The 27,209-nt window shown below is 39.5% G+C and overlaps 1 protein-coding gene across 1 annotated transcript; it reads left to right on the top strand.

Annotated features, from left to right (window-relative positions):
* Positions 1-657: 657 nt before the first annotated feature.
* LOC146464014 (uncharacterized) lies at positions 658-27,209 on the top strand. Its single transcript, XM_085083777.1, has 5 exons — positions 658-673; positions 15,732-15,853; positions 16,792-17,395; positions 17,904-18,401; positions 23,035-27,209. Exons 2-5 carry the CDS (start codon positions 15,839-15,841, stop codon positions 25,875-25,877), a joined length of 3,960 nt encoding a protein of 1,319 aa, XP_084939903.1. The 5' UTR covers positions 658-673; positions 15,732-15,838; the 3' UTR covers positions 25,878-27,209.

Raw genomic sequence — 27,209 nt, 5'->3', positions numbered from 1 at the left:
GTTGGCGTCTTCACGCGACTGTCATGTGAGAGGATCAGATAACGCTTCGCTTGCATACCTCGATTTAACGAACCTCTATGTAACGAATTCCTCGATATAACGAACGATATTTTATGTCCCGGCCAAAGTTACAGTAAAATGTATGGAATAGAACCTCGATATAACGAACCTCGACATAACGAATTCTTCGATATAACGAACATAATCCGGAAGCCCAAACGTAAAATCTACCTCGATATAACGAATTACAATGTCAACACGCGACAGAAGATTAACGCTGAACAGATCAACAGTCAACAAATCCTTTTTATCCTTATGGTAAAAAGACAGCAAACTTTCAGTCAACGGCTTACTATATCTCATAGACGTTGGCACTATAGTATTTCGACATCAGCATTGAATTCCGTGACAGAAGTCACCTGTGTTACAAATCAATCATTAGCTATGACCTCGATATAACGAACATTTTGGTCGTTTCCCCTCAAGTTCGTTATATCGAGGTTTTCGATATAACGAACCCTCGATTTAACGAACAAATTTGGCCGGTCCCCAGCGACTTCGTTAAATCGAGGTTCCATTGTATACTTTTCATTCTCCTTCGGCTTGGAGAAGCAAACGAAGACAACTTGAGAGAATTTGGAAAGCGAACAAGTTCGTCAGCTGTTACAAGAAAGTAAGTAAATTAACTACAAAATTTTACAGTAAATTCTACTGTTGAAGTAGGCTACAGCTTTTGTCGCCGCGATAGAGTCGGTAGTTTGAACATTTGATTGGTATCGGTGGTGTACTCGACGGTAACGAATATTGAGGCCTCCGAATATGCCACCGTAATCCCTTTGATAAATATAATCTTCGTAACAAACTCGGGGGGTACTCCTCGGAATTCTTGGTGGGGGTGTGCCGCCCGGGTCTTCAAATCCCGACCCTATTTCAGACCTAAACACGCCACACTCGTTTTCAGACCTGGGGCCCGTTTCTCGAAAGTCCCGATAATTAACGGGCCCGGAAAGCTGTTGTTGTTTACATCCAAGGTCGAGGTTTCAATAGTTTTGCAGATAATATGATAAAACTATCAGTTAACAAAACAAAATGGACTGGTTTGTTAGCTACGACCCGCGCTTTTATTCTTTAGACTTTCATTTGAATATTTGATTTCGGGCCAGATAAGTTACCGGGACTTTCGAGAAACGCGCCCCTGACCTCTAAAATCCATACCCGTATTAAGGCCTGGCCCCAGTTGTTCAAAGGCCGGATAACTTTATCCGCTGGATAAGGCACTCTTCAGCGTCTAAAATATACTTCACGTTAAACGTTGTCCAAGGTTTTCGTACACTCCCCAACTAAGCTATGGTTAGAGTGTGCATACTCACTTGTGCACAAGGAAATACTGAAGTCTTTGCACAGATTGAAACTGTCGGATAGTGACTTATTCACTGGATAAAGTTATCCAGCCTTTGAACAACTGGGGCCTGATAATTATGCATCAGTGCCGAACGGAAGTTGACGCAAGGAGTAAAAGTAAGCTGGAATGACATAGTTTATCTATTTCTTTTTCTCGCTATCAGTTAGTCGTTCCAGTTACGTACTGAGAAGAAAAATATGTTTGTAAGCTTTCTTTAATGTTCCCCGCCCCAAAAACCCGACCCGATTTCAGACCGTAACTGTCAAAATCTATACCCGTTTTCAGACCAAAACGGCTCAAAAACCATACCCTTTGGGGCGGCACATACCTATATACCTTATATAGGGGAGTACCCCCCCCCCCCCCCGGGTTAACAAAGCAACGATTGAAAACTACACTCGGTTACGATGAGAAATTATTCAATGGCATGGGATCATCTGTCAGCTGTTTGTCTTGCAATAATATCTCTGCAGGTAAACACATTCATTCGGTCCCGCTCGCTAGGACGGTGCAAAGTCTGGATATCGGATCAAACGCCGTCTAACCATACAGACCCATACAGGATACCTGCGAAAGTAGGTCGTTAAATTAATGAAGTGCGTTCCAAAAATTTCTGGGAATCGTTGTTTCTGCTAAAATAAACAAGATGCCTGCTACACTGGCATTAAGCGTGATGCTGGGGCTGATTCATTTATTCCAACTGTATGCTTCGCCGATTGATAAATCTATCCTTGCTAATGGAATAGTTTGAGTCACGACGATCGCGTTACGTTGTTTCCCCTGCGCGACCCAGACTTTCACTAGAAATTTTTGAAATTCCATTACGATAACATAAGCTTCTCAATGACCTCTTTTCAGTCTCGCTTCGTGGTCTAAGACTGTCAAACAAGGCACGATTCCTTCGCCAGGAGCTCACCAATTTCCACCGTTTTAAATGTCGGGTGCTTCTTAGAAGTTATTCTTTTGATTCACCGCTTCAAAATGGTGAAATTTCCGTTTGAAAACGGCACATTTGAGTCCAGAACATGTTAACGATATGGCGCCAAATTTAATCCGGATCTGATAAATAAATGAAATGATGCTTTGACGTCACACAGGTAGGGGTGAGTGGGTCCCCTCCCTCGCGATATAAGCGACAAAAAAGGATTTTGATTGGCCTTCTTTTGTTGAAGACAATCAGGACAATACATCCCGAGTAGGAGAGGGGATAGTTTAATGAATAAATTAATGTACACATTTGTAGCTACGAGGAAGAAAAAAAAACAAGATGCCTGCTATACTGGCATTACGCGTGATGCTGGGGCTGATTCATTTATTCCAACTGTATGCTTCGCCGATTGATAAAACTATCCTTGCTAATGGAATAGTTTGAGTCACGACGATCGTGTTACGTTGTTTACCTTGTGTTACGCGACTCAGACTATTACCGGAAATCAGTGACATTCCATTACGATAACATAAGCTTCTCAATGACCTCTTTTCAGTCTCGCGTCGTGGTCTAAGACTGTCAAACAAAGCACGATTCCTTCGCCATGAACTCACCAATTTCCACCGTTTTAAATGTCGAGTGCTTCTTAGAAGTTATTCTTTCGATTTGCCGCTTCAAAATGGTGAAATTGCTGTTTGAAAACGGCACACTTGAGTCCAGAATATGTTATAAACAATACGGCGCCACAATTTAATGCAGTTTTAATGAAGAAATCAAATGATGCGTTGACGTCACACAGGTAAGGGTGAGTGGGTCCCCTCCCTAGCGATATAAGCGACTAAAATGAATTTTGATTGGCCTGCTGTTGTTGAAGACAATCAGAACAATACGTCCCGAGTAGGAGAGGGGAGAGTTTAATGCATAAATTAATGTACCGATTTGTAGCTACGAGGAAGAAAAAAAAAAAAAAAAAAAAAAAAAAAGAAATCGACCCGTTTTTAGACACGGTATGCCCCTTCAGGGCATCCCGCGTAACAAGATGCCTGCTACACTGGCATTACGCGTGATGCTGGGGCTGATTCATTTATTCCAACTGTATGCTTTGCCGATTGATAAGACTATCCTTGCTAGTGGAATAGTTTAAGTCACGACGATCGCGTTACGTTGTTTCCCTTGTGATACGCGACTCAGACTATCACCGGAAATTTTAGCCTCCCACGCAGACGTTCTTAGGGCAGGAACGCGTGACGAACCCCCAAGAACGTCTGCGTGGGAGGCTACGGAAAATTTGTGAAATTTCATTACGATAACGTAAGCTTCTCAATGACCTCTTTTCAGTCTCGCGTCGTGGTCTAAGACTGTCAAACAAAGCACGATTCCTTCGCCAGGAACTCACTAATTTCCACCGTTTTACGTGTCGGGTGCTTCTTAGAAGTTATTCTTTCGATTTACCGCTTCAAAATGGTGAAATTTCCGTTTGAAAACGGCACACTTGAGTCCAGAACATGTTAAAACAATATGGCGCGACTATTTAATCCGTCATTAATAAATATATCAAATGATGCATTGACGTCACACAGGTAGGGGTGAGTGGGTCCCCTCCCTCACGATATAAGCGACAAGAATGGATTTTGATTGGCCTGCCTTTGTTGAAGACAATCAGAACAATACATCCCGAGTAGGAGAGGGGAGAGTTTAATGAATAAATTAATGTACCGATTTGTAGCTACTACGAAGAAAAAACGAGATGCCTGCTTTACTGGCATTACGCGTGATGCTGGGGCTGATTCATTTTTTCCAACTGTATGCTTCGCCGATTGATAAAACTATCCTTGCTAATGGAATAGTTTGAGTCACGACGATCGCGTTACGTTGTTTTCCTTGTGTTACGCGACTCAGACTTTCACCGGAAATGTGTGGAATTCCATTACGATAACGTAAGCTTCTCAATGACCTCTTTTTAGTCTCGCGTCGTGGTCAAGGACTGTCAAACAAAGCACGATTCCTCCGCCATGAACTCACCAATTTCTACCGTTTTAAATGTCGAGTGCTTCTTAGAAGTTATTCTTTCGATTTGCCGCTTCAAAATGGTGAAATTTCCGTTTGAAAACGGCACACTTGAGTCCAGAACATGTTATAAACAATATGGCGCCAAATTTAATCGGTTTTTAATAAATAGATCAAATGATGCGTTGACGTCACACAGGTAGGGGTGAGTGGGTCCCCTCCCTCGCGATGTAAGCGACAAGAATGGATTTTGATTGGCCTGCTTCTGTTGAAGACAATCAGAACAATACACCCCGAGTAGGAGAGGGGTGAGTTTAATGAATAAATTAATGTACCGATTTGAAGCTACGACGAAGAAAATGAAATCGTCCCGTGTTTAGACACGGTATGCCCCCTCAGGGCATCCCGCGTAAAAAAAGAAATCGACCCGTTTTTTAAGACACGGTATGCCCCCTCAGGGCATCCCGCGTAAAAAAAGAAATCGACCCGTTTTTAGACACGGTATGCCCCCTCAGGGCATCCCGCGTAATAAATAAACATCTGTCACTACAGGAAATACGATTGGCTATGGCAAAAACAGGGCACGTTACACAATTTTCTCGGGTATTTATATGTCGTCCAAAGTTCATGGTTTAACCGAGCTTTCTACGTTGAAAAAAGTTTATATTTTAAATAGCCTATTAATTCGTAGCTTCTTCCGCTAATTTCCGTCTATGGTGGTGGCCGCAGAACAGAATTTCAAGAAAGGTCACTTGGTGATTGCTGGAAGTTCTAGAATTTCCTTTTTGACAGCAACCTTTTTTCATCACTGTATATGTTTTTTTTTTTCCTGCTGTCTCGGGTGTGGGGTGAGGAGGCCTCTTCTTTTTTTTGGAAGGGGGGGGGGGGGGGAGAGGCTGTTATGAGTTTTTTCAAAAGTTTAAATACATTTTGTTTACTTTGTGCCGTGGTACATGATATTTTTATCCTACAAACCTTTGTCCCCCACCATTCAAAAATATCATTTTCCCTGCCTAATAACACCACACAAGAAATCCGAGTTCTCCTATCAGGAGTCGAACCTAGGAGAACTCGGATTTCTTTTTTCCGAGTATGCCTGCGTCACTTTCCAGAATAATCATCATTCTCATTCATTCACCAGGCTGGAAATATACCATCACATTTCTTTCATAACACCACACTTATTTATTCTGGAAAACAAAAAACAAAACTAAAAATAGAAACAAAAATCAAACAAATAAACGAAAACAACAACAACAAAACGGTACTGTTGTAGATTCTAAAATTATCTTTGTGCGCCTGGTACTCTCTGCTCGGTATCGCGCGTTGTCAATCTATCAAGCAGCCTTAATATTTTTCGATTTTCTGAACTTGCAGATTCCCCGTTTACCAACGGATCGCCAGATAAGGAAGGTTACCTTTTATGTATTAAATAATCCTAAATAACGTTCATTAATTGCCCGTAATGGCTCTGAATGAATATTACTGCAGTAGACCAAGAAAAACATTTCTTTCATATAAATGACTCAGTACAAGAGCACTAATCACAATGCTTAGTTAAAGCAAATTAATTTTCGTGAACATGGCATAAAGGATTCTTGGAATATCTCTAAAGGTCATTCAGTAGTTGACCTTAGAGAGCTGGTTACGTGTTCGTCTTCACGCGACTGTCACGTGAGAGGATCAGATAACGCTTCGCTTGCATATTATACTTTTCATTTTCCTTTGCTTGGAGAAGCAAACGAAGACAACTTGAGAGAATTTGGAAAGCAAACAAGTTCGTCAGCTGTTACAAGAAAGTAAGTAAATTAACTAAATTTAACAGCAACAAATTCTACTGGTGAAGTAGGCTACAGCTTTTGTCGCCGCGATAGAGTCGGTAGTTTGAAGATTCGATTGGTATCGGTGGTGTACTCCGACGGTAACGAATATGGAAGCTTTCGAAATCCCTTACGACCAGAAATTATTCCATGAGTGAGAACTTCAATGAAATGGGATCACCGGTCGGTTGTTTGTCTTGCATTAATATCTCTGTGAGTTACAAAGGTAAACATGTTTATTGAACCCCTCTTTATTCGGCCTTCACGCACTACCCGCTCACTATAGGACTGTGCAAGATGTTGGATATCGGATCAAACGACGTCTGACCATACAGGCAGGATAACCGCAAATGTCGGTCTTTAAAATTAAACGAAGTGCCTATAGGCATGAACGCGGGATATTGTGATCGATGTAAGCACTAAGTACAGTCAGGATCTGTTTAAACGTACAAATAAATGCAAATGCTAACAATATTAGTATAGTATTACAAACGGTTCCTGTCTCCAAATCAAAGCCGTGATACCGTAAGATGTAAAGCTGTCGTGTGAAGCACGAGGTATTGTTCTTAAGAAATATTTTCCCCTGTATTTAAAAAGATACGACGCATGAAGCGTTTTAGAGGGATATTTTGGTCGATGCAAGCATTAACTTTGCAAGGATGCTTACGTCAATTTGCCCTGTAAGCGTAATATTTTCGCGGTGAACCCCACTGTTCCAACTTTCTAGTACTTCTTAGAAGTTATTCTTTCGATTTAACGTTTTAAAAAGGTGTATTTTCTTGCTGAAAAAGGCATATTGGAGTCTTGAAAATTTACGCGTGAACAGTCCGGCACAGTTATCAAATTTGATAACCGCGTGACGTCACAACATGGCGCCAGCTCATAGCTTGGTGAGTTTTCGGAGAGCGTTCAATAGTTTCGGTAATTTTTCGGTTGTACTCGCGTTCCATACCCAGAATTCCAGGCTTGAACGTCGATAGAACAATAAACTTCAAGGTCCCGCAAAAATGGTGACCATCCGGAAAGAATTATGCGAGATCTTCCCTTGCGCTTTGAAGAGGTGGTACGAAATGACAGTCCCTTTCAGGTATGTTTATTGTCTTTGCCATCAATTTAAAGGTAGTTGTAGATTTTTGTGGTACACGAAGAAAAAATGTCGTGATCTTCATTAATATATCTTTCGATTCAACACTTATTTGTCGGAGGGCATGAAGAATTGTAAGAGGGCACTATGATATTTTGATTTGCGGTCTGATTCCGCCACTGACCGCCATTGTTAATTACTTGTGCTTCTAAGATGACTAGAAATGAAGGCAGCATTATGGATTTCCACCGAGAGAAAATAGCTACTTAACCTTTGGAAACAGGGATTCGTTTTAACTTACAATGCGAGTTGCTCTCGGTGGAATAAATACCGGAGGAATCTTGATGTCCAAGAGCGCCAAGCAAGCGTGTACGTTGAGAGATGTTGCTGGCAGGCAAATAGGCCGAGTACAATACTTTCTCAATAAAGAGAAAAAGGAGCTCATGGACTGCGGGAAAGTCTAGTGATGAAGGGTAGGATTTCAAAATTAAGACGGTTATCCAGGAACGATTTTGGTAAACAACTCAGTCGAAAATTATCTGAAATTATCGAACGCTTTGTTCCGGAAATGCCTCCTTGGCAATTACATGTCTTTGTCTTGTTCAGTATCGTTACTAATATGACTGGATACGAACGGAAATAATTCGTATTTTTCTAGGTGGTACATTTAATTAAAAATGACTGTAATATTTTTATTTCTGTTCTCGTCGTTAGATTAATAATCAGCCAGCCGACAGTAACCACAGAGAGTGATTTCAGAGCTCGGTGATGAAGGTGACATGCCGGATGTTGAGGTATGCCTTCACAGTACGATTTTACGATTTTCCCAAAATGTAATTATCCTTTACAAATTTATGCTTGGTGTTTTAAGCCCGTGTAATGCCAGACTCACAACAGTTCGAGCTTTGAGCCACAGCAAACAACCTCAATACGCCCTTTCAAGAACAATTTAAACGGGACTTGGCCGTTGCACTTTTATTTTATTTTTTATTTTACTTCTATTGCAGTACGTCGCTTCAATTATCTAGGACAGATCGAAGCGACTCTACACACGTCGCTACTCAATCGAATCATCGCCTCCTGCACTTTCGAAATCCCTGGTACAAGAAAGAAACAAAATTTATTTGAAGTCCCATTTTAAAAGTTAGTTATAACGCAAAATTTCTTCATTTCTTCATTCATACAGATTGACGAAGGACAAGAAGGAGAGGAGCAAGGCAACAAGAAGTTCAAATCATGTTAATATTAATGCAATAAACAAGCATCTTTGATGGAAGTTATTTTCTTGGGATTAGTGTTTCTATTTGATCGCCTATCGCTCAGGAATTCTGTTCTTTAGCCAAAGCCGCTCGAGGTTTCCTCGGTCCACCACGACGCTATGAGGCTTTCGATAGATATCAAAATGAGCTTTGTCAGTTAATTATGGACAAAGATTGTTTCGTATTTTCCTGATGTCAGGCCAAAATACCTATTCTAAACCTTTCCTTGCGTACAATTCACTGTGCGACCGAAATCGAATGTTGAATTAGAGCCCCATCAAAATGTTTTCATATTGAAATGGCCACCATATTGAAAGAAGATGGTTGCTATGATAACATGTCACGTAAACTGTAACTTGAGGTTTGATTGGCTAATAGTTTGTTTTGGTCCCGGTTATCAAATTTGATAACTGTGCCGGACTGGTGAACGTGAATTTCAGTAACGCGTTGAAAATTTGAGGATTTTATATTGGGTTATATTATATTACCGTATTTATTCGATAAAGTGCCCCAGACGCTTATTTAATTTTGGGCCCATGGGGGTGGACGCTTATTCGAGGATGGGTGCTTTTTATCTCCCAACATTTTCAGCAAGCGAGGACATTTTTAGAGAATAACAAAATAAAGGATAACAAGTTTATTTCGCTTCAAAAAGACAAAATAAAGTTTAAAAGCTAACATGAACAAAGCATAAACAATATAAAAGTTCATTGATTACTGTATCTAAAACTAATTTTGGAACACACTCTGACGCTCCTCTTACTTCACGCTGGGATAGTACAGAAATGTATTTTGTGGGTATTGGGGTTATCAAATTTTTGGGCTTTAAAAGGGTGGGCGCTTGTTAACTTTGTGGGTTTTCAGGATGGGCGCTTATTTGAAGGTGGGCGCTTATAAACTTTTTGGGCTTTCAAGGTGGGCGCTAATTGGAAGGGTATACATGCATTATTGCCCCCGCAGGAGTTAAAACCCGAGCGGAGGCATCCCTGAAGTCTCCGCGTAATAGTTATTACAGTTGAATGTAGTATGTTTACAGTTAAAATATACAGTTCGTATGTATCAGAAACAATCTCGATGTTGCCTAAACAAGGCGCGCACGGAATAAATGGGTAACCGTTGGGGAGCGGAGTGTTTTGGGCTATCCCTCGAGATAGCCTTCCCGGTTATTTCAGAACACGTGACTGTACACAACAAACTTTTCCCCAGTCAGGCTAGACTCGCTCTTTTATTTTGTTCGCAAATGACCGCAAAAAAGGATTTTCAAGCGGGCACGAGAACAAGAGAAATGCGAGAGATTTGGTGCAGTTTCATGCCGTCCGCAAAAATCGTGTTTAAGTAGAATCTAGTGAATTTCAAACAGTCAAAGATGCAAAGGTTGACTTAATTTAATAATTGCCCAACTTCAATCAGATATAATTAAAATTTATTTACAGTAACAGAAATATCCCTTATTAAATTTTAAACTGCTAATAGGTAAATCTTTTGCTCTGTAAAATGAAATTTAGTTTATAATAATTCTTTTAGCGACAGCATTATAATTCATCACTCACACGAAAATACAAATACGTTGTTCTTGTCAATAATAAGCTATTCACAGTTATTGCTTTCGAGTCGAGATTGGATGGGACAACGTTAATTCATTGAATGGATGGATCTTGGGACGCATATCTGGCATCCCCCGCAGATTTTTTTGCAGGGGTGGATGACATCACAAAGGAGAGAGAGCCTGGGATTGAGATCATCAAACGCACTCCCTAATCTTTGATTATTACTGGTAATAAATATTTATTTGGTCAACAATTTTCTGTGAGAAAAGGCATTGTTTCGATCACAATCAGCGCTTTTAGCTTAATGTTTTTCGGTGAACCACTACCTCAAGTCAAGGACGTAGGTAACAAAACTAGCAGTAATCATAGATTATAGAGTGTGTTCTTGCCTCACCTTAAATTGAACAAATTTTGCAAAATCGTGCACCCTTTCATGTTCGTTTCAATTGGAATATTTGTTGTTGTTATTTTTGTTATGTGGCTTTTTCTGTATATTACCCAAAACTAGCATTTTATAGTTGAATATTTGAAGTTTTCTTTTTAAATTAATAACTGTGTGATCGGAAAAACGTTTTGTCCAATTTCCGTGGAATTGTTGAGCAAATGGAGAGAAAAGGAACAAAATAGTAGGAATTACTTTCCTTTGTCCCGTTGCAGCCTCAAGTTGTGCGATTGTACGGCCTTCTGCGTGACACTTTTGTAGGTAGCCTTTTCGTCCTTTTATATCTGTACATAATGTGTAACTACTAAAGTGAAATATTTGTAATAAACGAAGCGGAGTTTAAAATTTCAGCAACTACGTTGTTGAACTTAAACAGAAAGTATTTTCGGTCCGCCTGTTGCGTGACACTGTCCAACTTTAAAATAACGCAAACCAGCATACTATTTTGGTCTTCTTTTCAAAAGGTATTTTACCAAAATGCCGCGAAAGAAGCCGTAAAAATGTCGAACTGAAGCGAGCTAATTTGCATACAGTTTCTGATGCCTGTATTCTTGGTTTTCACGTGACGTCACCAAATTCTAGAATTCAAAACTGGGAGGCCTACAAAATTTTTACCTCCATTCAAGGAAAGATTACCTAAAAATATGTCTGTTCACAATTTCTTAGCTCGATGTCGTGCTTCCTTTTGAAAATAGAACAGTTTCAATTTCCGAGTTTCCATCGTGCGTGACATCAGGAGGACGGCCGTGACAGTGCTTTTCCGTATCTTAAAAATGACTCTTCGGGTGATTTTCAGCATTCTAAACAATTTAAGTTTGAGGAGAAATATTAATCTAAACATTCGAAAATTCACAAGGGCAAACAAACATCTTTTCTGGCAAAAGTGAACTCCAGATGTTTTTTCCTATTTCCGGCCGCCATGTTTGTGCCCCTCAGAGGGACACAAACATGGCGTCTCCATACTAAGCTCTATAAATTTATGTGGAACATTTTGTCAAATAACTCGAGTACGGAATGCCGCACAGATCTGACACTTGGACAGATGCCTCATTTATTTATCCTCTACACCATGTCAATTTCTTGACTTCATTCATAGAACGGTTTCGATTTTTTTTTTCAATGGCGTGACAGTGAAAACCGAGAATATTACAGATATTTTTGTATTTCAATTTTATACTAACGTAAAAGTCTATTATTGAAACCTCGTAAAGAGCGTAAACACATACCGAGACAAAACTTCCCGTATTGTGCTTCGTAACTTATCCCCGGCTTGCGTCGATGTTCAGTGAATCTCGTTGGCAAATTGAAAGGTCAGAAAGAATTGATGAATCTTTTGAACTTGAGTTGTATAACACGAAGTCTGCTAATGTGATAACGTGATTTAGCACGGCAACATGGCTCTTCTTTATCGAAGGTGGATAGTTTGAAAAACATAACCTCGGAGCAACAGCTAGTTGAACTCATAATCCAAATATCTAATGCCGGAGAACCGATATTCACATAAACAGCTTGTCAAACACGAAAAGACAAACGTGACTCTTTGAAACTCACGACAGAACAACCTGATAACTTGCACGAGCGAAAACGAAGCCGTGAGAAGTCCATATACAGTTTCCCGGCCGGGATCGGGCCGAGAAGTGAGCGATGCCCCTGCAAAATCCTAGCGGGGAGGACATTTTGGTGACCTTACAGGAATTTCTGGAATGTGAAATCGTCCTGGCTTAGTGCCACAGGACACGCAATAAACGGCAGAGGCCATGGAACAAAAGATTAGGAATTGCGTTCGACGTAGGAGAACGCAATAACATAAGAACTACCTTGTTATATTCACACGCGGCTTGTGCGTCATGCTTCAGTCCGTTGTTATTTCTGAACAATTGCGATTTAATCAAATACGTCTCTTGCTTACATTCTGTTGCCAAAAATTCTTGGCGTTCCATTCGGCAATACTAAAATTGATCTTCGTTCCCATTTCACTGCATTTCGAGCTCCTTTAAAAGGTGTAGAGCTAGCGATAATCGCCGTGCATGTTTGGGTTTTGACTCAAGCGTCTCCCATTGCTGTCAGCTTCCCTCTGGCGTCCCGAAATGTCAGTTTTTAAAATAATTTTTAAACCCAGGCAAAAGAGGCAAACACTTGACATCAATCTAAAGATTAGTCAATGTGCCATTGAACGAGTAAATGAGACTATTTTTTATGTGTTATTCTAAATGAAAATTGCTAATATGACTCTAATATGGCTAGAAAAATATCAAAATCAATTGGCATAATTTATAAAGCAAGGTATTGCCTTCCCACCTTCTCTTTATGCACATTGTATTACAGCTTAGTTTATCCTTATCTTGTTTACTGCATATCAGTATGGGGATCGACCTATACTTCATTTAGATTAGATGTTGTCAAAAACTTTCAGTTACAGTTTTATTTTCCTGAAGATAAAAATTCTGCCCGCAAAACCGGGCGAGTAACCACAGGCAGCCCAAGCTCGCGTCACTAGAGGACGTGTAATATTTAATTACTAGTGGGCATAATGACCTTTGAGTGCAAGCAGCCATTGAGAATTTAAACGCATTATAAGACTTTGTATGGGAAATAAAATACTGTCGATTATGAAGTTTAAAAAACGCTAAATTTAACTTTCATTCAATAAAACGAATAAAACTGCCAAGCTCGCGTCACTAGCGAGCGTGTAATAATTAAAACTTGTGGGATGTTGACCTTTGAGTGCAAGCGGTATTGGGTTAAACAGGCAGCCGTTGAGAGTTTGAACGCATTATAAGACTTTGTATAGGAAATAAAATACCGACGATGCTGACGTTTACAAAAAACGCTAAATTTTACTTTCATTCAATAAAATGAATAAAACTGACTCACCTCTGGTGTATTCTTGTGTGTTTTGTAGCTTATTTTACCGTTTCGAGCATTCTTTGAAATCACTGTCATTCCCCTCATTAGACGGAGTCAAGGCAGCACACTAAGATTTCGACCGTAAGCTCGCATAGTCCACTCAGAGGCGGTTTGCGCCTCGAAAATCCATCCCAGCCGCGATTTTTTCACCCAAAGCTAAAGCCCCATCATTCGCAAACCTCGGTGAATGTTGCGTCGTCAAAAATCCCCACTCACTTGGCTGGAAATGAGCATTTTCTGCTTTCGATTCCACGATAGCGTCGTTTCTCCAACAGCTGACGATTTTGAAAATAGTAACGGAGCTTGGGTCCGAGGTCAAATAAACTCCACCCGATGGGGTACAGTCATTTCATGTACAGCACCTTCACCGAGGTTTGCGAATGATGGGGCCTTAGCTTTGCGTGAAAAAATCGCGGCTGGGATGGATTTTCGAGGCGCAAACCGCCTCTAAGTGGACTATGTGAGCTTACGGTCGAAATCTTAGTGTCCTTCCTTGACTCCATCTTATGGGGGAAATGACAGTGATTTCAAAGAATGCTCGAAACGGTAAAATAAGCTACAAAACACAAGAATACACCAGAGGTGAGTCAGTTTTATTCATTTTATTGAATGAAAGTTAAAATTTAGCGTTTTTTTAAGCGTCAGAATCGTCGGTATTTTATTTCCCATACAAAGTATTATAATGCGTTTAATTCTCAATGGCTGCTTGCACTCAAAGGTCATCATGTCCACTAGTAATTAATTATTACACGCTCTCTTGTGCCGCGATCTTGGGCTGCCTGTGGAGTAACCTGAGATTTCCACTCGGCCGACGGTCTTGACACTCGCATTGGCGAGTGGGCGAGCGCTAATTTTCAACCCTTATTCCTTTAATTCAGAAATTCAGAATGCTGAGAGTATTTCTCTATTTAAATGTAAATGGACTACTCCTGTTTTGAACGTGTTGTTTTATGTTTTGCTGCCTGTGTGTGTTTGATTGTGTACTTGCTTTTTAACCTAAATGTATTGAAAAATTAAATAAGCTACGCCTAAAATCCTGATTTCAAAGTTGTAATTTTTTTTGAGGAGCTTGTAGCTCCTCGCCATATCTTTCTCTCTCTCTTGTTATTTCTTATCTTTTATATTTTAATGTATATTTATCTTGTAACTATGTGCAAGTATAAAGGCAAAAAATAAACTGAAACTAAAATTAAAACATAAAGAAAATTAACCCTTTTAAGGCGGTAAATCGAAAGAATAACTTCTAAAATTGGAGAGTTCCTTGCGAAGGAATTATGCTTCGTTTGACAGTTGTAGAACCACAATGCGAGAAGGAAAGGTCGATCATTGATAAGCTAAAACGCACATCACATCACTTTGTCGAATTGATGCTTAAACGCTAATGGAATAAAAGATTAAAGGTTTGATTGTCAATTTTTACTTAACGTTTTCATTTAGGAAAGCTTTTTGCCTGTTTTTCTTTCTGTTTTTGTAATGAATGAGAGCAATTTGTAATCTTACACTTTTATTGAAATTACATAGCCAGAAAAGAAAACGTTTGACAGGTCATGTGTGTGGCCATTACGTTAACGTAATGCAATTTCCGGTATAACGATACAAAGCGTAACACAACTTCATTTCCATTTTGATGGGCTAAAGAAAGGATACAATTTAGAGCAAAAAATGGTGCAATTTGGGAATAAATTGCACCATTTTGGACCAATCATATTCCAAGGATCACCAGTGATTTCAAAATGGATGTAATTAAGTATGTAAGTTTTTATTCCGAAGCTGACCGGTATTCTCTTAGGTGTAGTGATAAAAGAAAAACTTTGCAAGGACAAACTTATTTAAAATTACCTGTTTGAACAGAATTTCAGACATGATATGTGGAATATTTTACCTTTACACGTCCGTTCGGCAATAAGTATTAGTATTTTCAAATCGGTGGTAAGAGATTTTTTATGGAATAACTAGTTTGTGTGTGTTTGTACTTATTCTTCTTTACTCATATTCATCTATCTTTTTAATTTCTGTATTTTAAGTTTAGTTATCAGGTAATCTGTCTTGTATAGGAACTTGACTCTTTTACAGATCATCGTTATGGCTCATTTTTTTTTTATTTTATTTGTATTTGTGCCAATAATTTGCACCAAAATAAATAAACTGCTAAAAGCCAATGAATACACACACAGCGTTGTTTCAAAATCACTGGCGCATTATAAGCTAATTTCAGTCGATTTCTATGGTTACACCACAAAACTATGTTATAAACTTTGTTTTTATTTTTGTTGTCTGTTTGTTTTTACTGTAAAGGAACAAGAAGCATTGAATAGCCATTTGTTCCCTCTTTCAGATCCAAAGGTTAAATCGATAAATCAGCGAGAAAGTCTTGGTGCATGGGGACAAGAAGTACCACAAGAATTGCAGCGCTCTTTTCATGAGCAGCTTAGAAACTACAACATGTCGGCAAGTAAGGTAGGATGGCAGTATTGATGGTTTGCATGTGACGTCATGACAACCATGTTGGCGTACAGGAACAATAAGATTTTTCTCCTCTGGGAGTTAACTTCCATTTTTATGCAAACTTTGTAAACAAATTTTCTTTTGTTTTATATACTAATGTGGCGGCAATGCAAACCACCTATTGTATTCGCCATGAGCGAACGGTTTACCGTTGAGATACATATTAAATGGAACCATCGACGGTGACTTTGTTTTATCCAGTGCGGCTTTTTGGAAAAAGTGGTTAGTGTGTAAAGAATCTGTTGTACTACATCGGTGGGGGAGTAGAAACGAATGTTTGTTTTTTTTCATGACCAATCACTGTCGATTCTTGAATTTTTAGAAACGGTTTCTTCTTTTTTGGTCCATAATTAGATTGTACCTTTCTGTAGCAGAGTTTACGTCAAGGACACCTAACAAGAACATTTTAAAATGTTCTCGTTAAATGTTTTGCTTAAAAGCAAGATACTTAAAATGTTGTCTTCTGTGTTCCCAGATTGTTTCATGACCTTTTAAAGACAAAATTGTGTAAGCTCATACAAATTGATATGTTCGAATGCTTTAGCTGCAAATTTAAGCTGCGAAGAACAAATTGTAGGAAACGAGATTTTATTCCGCTAATTCTCTATCTGTTTTTGGTTTTGCGAAAATGAAAGCTGTCCTTTTTTGTTATTTTTGACGACATATTTGCCCCTTCGATATCCACCAAAATGAACCATTGATTGCCCCTGTTGACTCGGATTTACAGTCGAAAAACTCTCACTGAGTCATTATTTTTGTCTGGGACAGAGCAAAACTGAATCACGGGGGCCACATATAACTCATAAAAAAGTATACTGTTGGTACCAGGTAATATTATGCACACATTCCTTGATTAATTCAGTTTCTTTTTATCCGTCTTTTTACTAAAGATGATGGTCTCTGATGAAGAGAAGAGATGGATTGTTGTAGGAATTGCCCTGAACAAAGTTGTCGCTCCAGTTTTGCGAGATGTTATCAAAGCAGGAATGGACACTCATTATGACGACTTGGACAAACATCTGACCCCAAGCTGTACTCTGAAGACACTGACTTATCCTTACGCCAATACTGATCCACACCTTCAAAAACTGAAATTTCAGAACGTTAATAACAACAGTGTACTGCATGGCAATGACAAGAAAAGCTACTGTTTTACTCTAAACAGTTCAGCTGACCTGGCCAAGATATACCTGCCGAATCATCTTGCTATGTTTTCTGCCTTCGATGAGTCGCTGGACATGACTGCCGCCTTGAACTTGTTGGGAATTTCTTACTACCAACCAAACGCTATTTTCTCCGCGCTCACGCAGACATCTGCTGATGATGTCAGAAAAAATGTCCGAAACAAGTGGGGCCATTTTGACGTCAGTGAATGGTCTGACACCTTCTTCGATGATTGCTTCGATAAGCTAGAAGCATTGGTGAGAAGTCTGGGCCTGACTGCTGGGAAGGAGAAGAAGACGTTGGAAGATCTGTATGACTGGCAAACTATAGGTATGACAAGCAAACTCTTTTTGTGACGCGTTAACCGCTCCTTTGAATACGTGAAGAAAATCAATAATTGAATGAATAATTGGACGAAGGCACGAACCAACCAACGAAAGAACGAGGAAATAAAACGGACAAAGGTATCTATTTTTTTATCGACGCTTTCCCCATTAACTAAAGCTGACCTCCAAGAGGGTGTGCTAATTACAATACAGCCGGCTGTCACAAATAAGAACGCTAACTGGAATGACGCGTAATATACGTGACACTCAGTGTTCTAAAAGTTAGTAGACAGATTGATCTCATGAAAATATGTTAAGCGATAATATTTTTCACAAGGTTTGTTTGGGAAGTTCTTTCTGCTTACAGGTAAGGTTATTTCTCAAAGCACGTTTGCATGACCTGAATGAATCTGACACCCTCAGAGTCGAGTTAATGTTACCGACTTGAACGGTATGAATATTTCTGTTCAACATATTATGCTAATCATAGAATCCCTTCAAACTGTATGCAGGATGTCAGTTGTGTATGGGACATGCTGTGGACGGGGATCTTCTGACTTTAGTGCAAGAAAATGTCAATGATCTCATCGACGACAGCAACAACGTTAAGTCGGTGTTGGATCAACAAATCAAGCATTTCGCTTCAGTTCAAAAACAGGTTGCCGTCCTTGAAGATTCGCAACTTTGTCACGGAACCAGACTGGATGAACATGACGACTCTTTGATGCAACAAAAGGGAAAGCTTCAAGAGGTGGAGGGGACTCTGAAGAGACTGTTGCATTGTCAGAAAGCTGTCCAAGAACGACTATCGATGCAAGTTCAGGCGTTACAAGAAGGACTTGCCAAGACAGACGACAAAGTTGAGCTACTGGAGCAGAGCCTAACTACAATGACAGACAAGGTAGAACACAAAGTTGAGCAACTGGAACAGGGATTAACTACAATGACAAGCAAGGTAGAACACTTGGATCAAGGAGCTAAAAGACTTAAAATGAAGAATGTCAAACCAGGTTAGCTAACTAGAAAGTGACGAATTTAAGGGTTTATCACCAAATGAACCAGTGTATAATTTGTTTTAGCAATTTCTGAAGATGAAACTACAAATATAGTAATAATCGGGGTACCTTATGGTTCATTTCGGTGGACATCTGATCACCTCGGCAGAAATTCGAGCAGAATTTATTTTAAAAAAAAAATGTCAGTTGAAAATGTCGTAACACTGGAAAACTAATTCTTTTCGTTTTCGTTGAAGCAACTATGGTGTTAAAAAAAAAAGGAAATGGTTTCGCTAGCATTTTTGTTAAACCGACAAATTGAGAGCTTTTAAATTTGGTTTCTTAACACTTTCTGCATCTTAACTTTTCAGCTAAAGCGTGCAAGCAGGTCATACCATATTAATTTACACCAACTTGTCTTTAAAAAGTTACAAAACGATCTGGGAACACAGGAGACACCTTTTTTTAGCATTTTTGACTGCTGAATGTTTGAAAATCATTCAAACTTTTGCATTCATTTCTCAAAAAAATCTGGATATCCCAGGATGAATAAAAACGAAAGTGAAACAAACAGTTCGTTTGTTGGCCTTTTAGAGTCATATTTGTGTAAGCTAATACAGTTTGATCTCTTCGAATGTTTTTGTTGAAGGTTTAACTCGCAAAATAGTTTTAGGACAATGGAATCTTTTTTACTGAATTTACGTGCTGTTATTGACAGCTAGCTGAGCTTCGTTGGTTCCCATCTGGGAACCAACGGTATTAGTTTATACCAATGTTACGGAACTTTGAGCTGATGCTTTACCGAAGAGAACGTAAGATTCCTTTAAAATCCAAATCCGAATTTCTGAGCAATTTAAGAGATCGAAATGGATTGTTGGATGCTCCTGCTACATTTCGCTAATTTCAGTCATAATTGTAGTATAAAATATACGGGGAGAATGTTGTGTCACAGGGGTTTAATGTTTAATGCATTCAGTCGACTGGAAGCAAAAGGCAACCAAAATGAAAACAAACGATTGTACAAAAGGAGAAAGAAAACTAATGCACAATCTGCGACTCAAACTTGGAACGAGTTCACGTATCCACTGCACCACTTATCCCGATATTCTCTGCATATTCATAGTATTGGAAGCGCTACAAGACGTTTTTGAACATCGAAACAAAAAAAAAATCCAACGTGGCGGACAAATGCGCCCCTGATTAGGATTAGGATTAGAAACGTCTTTTATGTAAACTGCCGAGGAAACAATCTTCGAATGATGAGAGATCGCCGCAGTTTTCTATGCATCTCAAGCAATGTTCAAAATTTCTTTAATTAAACGTCTCTTCAAAAAACTAAAATTAATAAAAGTGCTGTAGAAACCAATAAAGCTGATAAAATAACATAAAGATAACTAAAGCTAACAAATCAACTTTTCATACGAAAACAGAAAAATTCAGCGTTGTGAAAAAAAACGCCCACCAAAATATAATAGCCATGGAAAAATAAATTCTTTCAATCACTATCTGGTCAAGCCAGATTCTTTATCAGCCATCACAAGCGTAAGCGTACGGGAAGGGTATGAGGGCCTGGGGGCGGCAAAGTAGTACGTAGCACGTAGCACGTAGTATCAGCCTTGCATTTTATGTTAAAGAAAAGGACTTGAATTACCAAAAAAATTCACAACAAAAATTATTTTTCTCACCACCCTATCTGGATGCCTGGAAAAGGCAAGTGCAAACAGCCGGTAGAAAGCATTGGTAACAACCACAGTTAAAACAATTCAATTATTTTCTTTACAGCCCAAAAAGTATTGAATTTTTTGGAGAAAAATCTCACTTGAGTCGGAAGTTAAATATAGAAGTAAAATAATAAAAAAAAAAAAAAATTCAAAGAAATTCCAGCATAGTTGACAATTCTACACAGAGGAACTTAGATGAAAGAAGAGTTCAATATAGAGTGAATATAGTTGCCAACAAGTCAAGCTAAGGTATTTTTTTTTCGAGGAGGAAGGCAAGAAAAAACAAAACAAACAACAACAACAAGAACAACAAAAAGGCGCTCAGACACGTGCACTTTGGGGACCAGCGAGGAGAGGGAGTAAGATGAGGATGAAGATTTCAATTTCCATGACTTAAGCTACTTAACTTAACCACTTGCAATGATAGACTATGCACTTTGATAAAGCCTACCTAGATTAGCGACTGAAAATTCAACGGGGTACGTGACAGCTTACATTAAATTTGTAGATATTACAGAGACGTGAAAATCGTACAATCCTGTAAACACAACGTTAACACAGGCCATTGCGATATGGCAGCTTGTTATAAATAGAAGTTACATAGCCCGGACACCGCTGTCTGTTTGCACTAGCGGCCAACAGGTTAACTTTCATTCGGTCAAATTAACTTCTGGGCCTCGCTCCCCACAACACCTGCATGAAAAATGTTTGCTCGTACGCCGATGATCACAGGGTAACAAGTAATGGGTTTTTACCGGAAACCTTTTGGGTAGATGAAGCTTTCATATTGCCATGTAGAGTTACAAAGTTTTTACTTTTATGAATCTCATTTTTGTTCGATACAGAGGTGCTCTTCTCTACAGAAACATGACGCACACAAACAGTTGGTACATACATCCCGTTTTGAGATTCTGCTCATATGGCGCGCTCTCTGATTGATTAAGATTACCCTATAACTTTAGAGGGGTCTCGCGTCCAAGCGATGTAGCGCGTCCGGCTTAAAATGTAAATACCTGAACCCTTGTATCAAACAAGAATTATAGCTGTTACCAGCTTAAACTCGCGTGGGCCTACGATCTTTTAGCACTGATAACCTCCAGCATCGTTAACGCCCCCAAATCGATAGATACAGAGATATAGTGAGGAAATAAGTAACATCCAGATATAATTGCATTATTTGCAGAACGAATGACATTCAGGAAAAAAACGACATTTGTTAAGTAGAATACCTTGTACGTGTTTCATATTCCCGGGCTTTAATCCTGACGTCTTCACCTTTGATTTGGAGACAGAAACCATTTGTACATTGATTATGTTTCAATGTTAATCGTGAGTCAGATATTTATCTGTATGACCCCAATTTTTTAATCCCCTAAATTTAACATACACTGACGTAAGCACTCTGATGTCAACTTATCAATATTAGCTCAAATTCTTTTACTCAGATGTACCAAAGATATGAAACATGATTTAGCAAAACAAAGCTCTGTCAGCTCTAGGACACAAATTCAAGGCGTTTGTTGACAAAACGGTTTCCTTCTTAAACAAATTCAAAAACTAATGAAAAAATTGCAAGTACGTTCGCATAATTTCTCATACATGATGTATTCATTGGCACGCCAATTTTTTTGAACGTGCCTTCTTGTCCTTCTTTCGCGTTTTGTAATGAAAATGCTCCGCGCGATAACCCATGAAGGTTCAGGATTTTTCCGGCAGAGGAATCAAAAACGAAAATTGTCATTGCAGGACTACGTATGACACGATAGCGATCTTGTCACCGATTACATTTCTATAAACCTTCTAATACGAAAGTCAAATTGGAAAGTTAAGTCTAATTGTGGCGGACATTAAAATAAAAGATAAAGAGCAGCAGTTTTCTCAAACGTGGCCTTCAACATTTCTTAAAAATGACCTTTGAAAGTTAAAACAGGTTAATGGATCCTACTCACCTAAACATCGAGCACCTCTGCTGTACTATTATTCCAAGCGTTCACTAAGTCAGAAACTTTCTCTCTTTTCCCCTCTTCCTTAGTGTGTACTTGCGATCGATCGTTCGATTCGACATGACCATTCTTCTGCTGTGAAACATTCTCGTTGCTTGCGGTGAGTTCTGCATTCGAATCTTTGGTATTCTTTAAGTTTTCTGAGTGTTCTGCAGCATCTTGCGAAGGTCCCGAAGAAAGCTATAAAACCTCACTATACTTTTCTGTTTCGATTTTGCATTCGCGTTTTCCATGCCCTCCATCTACATCATCTTGCGCGGAGTTGAATTCATTCGCGTGCTGCTCGTGCGACAAGACAAACCTTCCAAAGGTTCATGATTTCTTGTACAACTGTCACCCTCGCTAATTTGCCAATCAGATGAAACCGAATGCATCATGTTCAAGCAACCTCCTCTTGCTCTAATCATGGATGCATGCCGTACCGCGTACCAACTCTCGCGCCTCTGCGCTGATATACTCTCAGGTAGTAATTAGTAATTGAACTGTACGAGGCTAAATACAAATTTGAGGAAGGTGGGTTATATCTCTGTTGTAGATTGAATGGCGAGAACTAGAAAAGAAAATGATCTGAATTCTAACGACTACAGAACCCTCCTTACGCTAAGGGCAATCATTCGCAAACGCGAAGAGAGTGGGGAAGCGAAAGAAGAGAGAAAACATGAGGGAGTTCGGGGCCCTCCACTCTCCTTCCCCGATTACCTAACTCGGCGCCTTCAACCGAAATAAGAAATAAGACCGAAAACTTAACTCGTGCCGCCTTACGGCCCGAGTTACTAAAACTGGATGCACTACATCGCTTGGACGCGAGACACCCCTCAAGGTATACGGTAACCTTAAGTCCAGTTGTCTGCGCAACAAAAGGCACGTGCGCATTTTTTAAATGATATACTCTTTTAACTGTTAAATTATTATACTTTTTTTCAGACGTTGATGCCTACTCAGCAGCGTTGAAAGCATCAATAGAAAGGCAAACAGAGTTAGAGCCCAAACTGTTGGACATTCCTACTGTCCCCAAGATGAAAACAGACGAAATATTCACTAATCTTGTCATGCAACATGGACGAAAGCCTATTAAAAACGGAGATGCCGAAAGAAGGGCACATCTGAAGCAGTATGGTCAAGTGAGCGGAACTCAGGCTCGAGTCAAACACTGTCAAGAATTGTTTATTCGCACAACCGAAGAAAACAAAAATCCCAAATCCATTCTTGTCATTGGAAAGGCAGGGATCGGAAAGACCTTGTTCTGTCAAAAGCTTTTTCGAGATTGGGCTAACGATAAATTGTTTCTGTTCCCAACAAACGCGCAAATGCCTAGTTTTAAATTTGCGTCCTTGTTGTCATTTCGTCAGTTGAATTTACTAGAGACAGAAACTCTTACCTTGAAAGAGATCTTAAACCGCTCCTCGATATTAGATGACCAATCAAATATCAACGACTCGCTTTTTGAATACATTGTTAATCACCCTGAAGAAGTTTTGATCATTCTTGACGGTTTTGACGAATTTTCGCAACAAGCTTATATCTCTGGCGATGCGCATGAAAGGTATCCAAACAGCTGCCGAGAGAAAATGCCGGTGGCTGCACTATGTGCAAAACTAATGAGAGGAACAATTTTAGGAAAGGCTACTGTTATGGTAACGTCAAGACCTGATGAATCTGACAAGATCAGTGGAATGCACTTCGATCGGAAGGTGGAAATTATGGGGTTTTCTCAACGAGAAGTGAGAGAATACATTGAGAAATATTTCAGAGAGAACGAAATCATGAAAAACACTGTAATGGAGCATATCACGAAGAACGAGAATCTCACCAGTTTTGCTCACATTCCTGTGCTTTGTGCTCTGATGTGTTCATACATGGAGTACGTTCTAAAGAAATCAAAGGGTACTGATGATCTACCCATCTCAGCAAGCGATCTCTATTTTGAAGTGTTCAACATTTTTGAGAAAAATCATAACAAAAGCGAAGTTCCTCATTTTGACGAAACCTTTCTGGATGAACTGTCCAAGTTTGCAGCTGAGTTGCTTATTGAGAAAAAGTTCCTTTTTGGCGAGGAAGAAATGAAAAAGTTCAGTTCCAAAGAAGTTGAAAGCCTGAGGAAAAGCGGAATTCTTCATTGTGGTCCTCCCTTCAGGGTGGCTTTTTCTCAAACAAAAAAACATTTTTGTTTTACTCACTTAACTCTTCAGGAATACTTAGCTGCACGTTGGTTTGTAAAGAGGACGATAATTCCTCCAGGAGAAACAGTATCCACAATGGTCTCGCAATTTATGGCTGGTATTCTGTCAAAAGAAAAAGACAGAGAGCTTATGGAAAGATTGCTTGAACAGCTTTCATCAAACACCCGACAGAGAAATCACCATCTTCTTCAAGCAAAATGTCTCTATGAATATCAGGACAAGGAATTCGCTAAAGATCACTACCGTCAACACCCTGTTCATGATGAAGAGGTTTGTTTTATTGAAATAACTGACGCGGATTGTATTGCCATATCATTTTTTCTCGATACAATTAGTGCATTGAATGAAGAGGAACCCAGCACAAGACACCAAACATTGTCATCTGGAAAGCCACCATTTGGCACCCTCAACTTGAAAATCGCTCACTCAGAAATGACACAGTCTGAGCAGAGGTCATTCCTGCCCATTAAGAGATTAATCATTGAAGCCAGCATTATATCATCTGGATTAAGACTGATCTCTGCATCGTTAGAAAAGGATTCTTGTTTCATCACCGAGCTAAGTCTGCATTTGTGTCAACTGAATAATGAATGTGTAGATTCTATCCAAGGATCACTGCGTAAAACGTTAACCAGTCTTTCTCTGTCAAATAATCAGATCACTGATGCCTGTTTTGTCAGTCTATGTGAAGCACTAAAACAGCCAAGCAGCAAAGTCACCTCACTATATCTTGGTACTAATCAGATCACTGATGTCGGTGTTGCCAGTCTTTGTGAAGCACTAAAACAGCCAAGCTGCAAAGTAACCACACTTGATCTGGGTGTTAATAAGATCACTGATGTCGGTGTTGCCAGCCTATGTGAAGCACTAAAACAGCCAAGCTGCAAAGTAACCACACTTGATCTGGGTGTTAATAAGATCACTGATGTCGGTGTTGCCAGCCTATGTGAAGCACTAAAACAGCCAAGCTGCAAAGTAACCACACTACATCTGGATTATAATCAGATCACTGATGTCGGTGTTGCCAGCCTATGTGAAGCACTAAAACAGCCAAGCTGCAAAGTAACCACACTAGATCTGGCTAATAATAACATCGCTGATGCGGATGTCGCCAGTCTATGTGAAGCACTAAAACAACCAAGCTGCAAAGTAACCACGCTACTTCTGGGTGTTAATAAGATCACTGATGTCGGTGTTGCCAGTCTATGTGAAGCACTAAAACAGCCAAGCTGCAAAGTAACCACACTAAATTTGAGTTTTAATCAGATCACTGATGTCGGTGTTGCCAGTCTACATGAAGCACTAAAACAGCCAGGCTGCAAAGTAACCACGCTACATCTGGGTGTTAATAAGATCACTGATGTTGGTGTCGCCAGTCTATGTGAAGCACTAAAACAGCCAGGCTGCAAAGTAACCACACTAAATTTGAGTTTTAATCAGATCACTGATGTCGGTGTTGCCAGTCTACATGAAGCACTAAAACAGCCAGGCTGCAAAGTAAACACCCTGTCTCTGGACTATAATCAAATCACTAATGTCGGTGTTGCCAGTCTATGTGAAGCGCTAAAACAACCAGGCCGCAAATAAACCACAGTATCCCTGTATGGCAATCCGATCGAAAAGGATTTTTCTTTATTTCATATATACTGAGATTTACAGACAGAATTGATCTGTTGAAAACCCGGTTCGGAAATTCTCGCAGCCAATGGCAACAGCGAAACGACTTTCTCACACGTGGGAAATCCGTTTCGTCCAATCAGAAAGCGGCTGTCAAAACGCATCAACATTTTCAATGAATGAATGAACCTGGTAGCTTTGGCGTATCTTTGTCGATTGCGCTAGCTTTTCTACGGCTCTAAATTTCTCGCTTGCCGGGATTTCAGCTTTTTCGCAGGACATTTCTAGACGAGTTTAAAACATTCCAATAAACAACTACTGATGGCTGAATGTTCTGGCACTGGTGGCTCAATGTTCTGACAGTAGGTTTAAACCTTTGGATAAACCCATCCGGCGGAGAATATAAGCTTATTAACGACCAAGAAAATAAAACACTAGAGCAAAAATGCAGCGGGGTGTGAAGCTACTTACCGCATTTCTGCTGGAGAAAAACGAACAAAGAAAAATTGAAGAAATTTAACCAGAAGAGAAGAGCGTTAGTGAATTCATTGTTAGTGGGAAAAGAAAAGATGGCCAAGACTATGAACCATCAAGCCTTCGAGGGTTGATTTCAAAAACTAGCCGGTATTTAAAAGAACACAAGTACTCAGCGAGTATAATATTATGGAAGACATTGCGTTTGATCAAGCAAGGAAATGCCTTTACGAAAAGAATTTACTCGGAATCTCAAATGCCGAAGCTTTGCTAAACACAGGGTGGCTTTTCAATTCGGTGCATTTTGGTTTGAGAGGCTGTGAAGAACATCGGCAGATGACTTGAGGCGAAATGCAACTTCACATGGAAGCTGACGGAACTGAATACTTAGAGTATTCTGAAAGGCAAACGAAAACTAGAACAGGAGCTTGACCTCGTAATGTCAGGAGCTGTTAAACCGAAGGCTTTCGCACCATCAAACGGTCCACCCGAAAGAGATCCAGTTGCCGTTTACAAGATTTATTCCGAAAAGCGACCTGACGCGATGAATAAACCTGGTGCGCCATACTTTCTCGAAATAAATTCCACAAAAAGTCTTTCGTCAAAAAACAAAACAAAACAAAACAAAACAAAACAAAAAAAATGTGGTTTAAATCAAGTGCAAATGGGTCAGAACAAATTGAACAGTTTGATGAAAACCATGGCGGAAAAAGGAGGCCTTTCAAGTACACGTCTGACAATCACTGCACTCGAAAACGCATTTTTGAAATAACGTGATATTTTCGTGTACTTTCATTATAACAATAAAACACTTGTGAGCTATGTTTA

This window comes from Pavona decussata, unplaced genomic scaffold (assembly GCF_977016875.1).
Source record: "Pavona decussata unplaced genomic scaffold, jaPavDecu1.1 SCAFFOLD_170, whole genome shotgun sequence".
Taxonomy (NCBI): Eukaryota; Metazoa; Cnidaria; class Anthozoa; order Scleractinia; family Agariciidae; genus Pavona; species Pavona decussata.
Note: the sequence above shows the minus strand (reverse complement) of the source record. Positions and strands in the feature narration are given on the sequence as shown.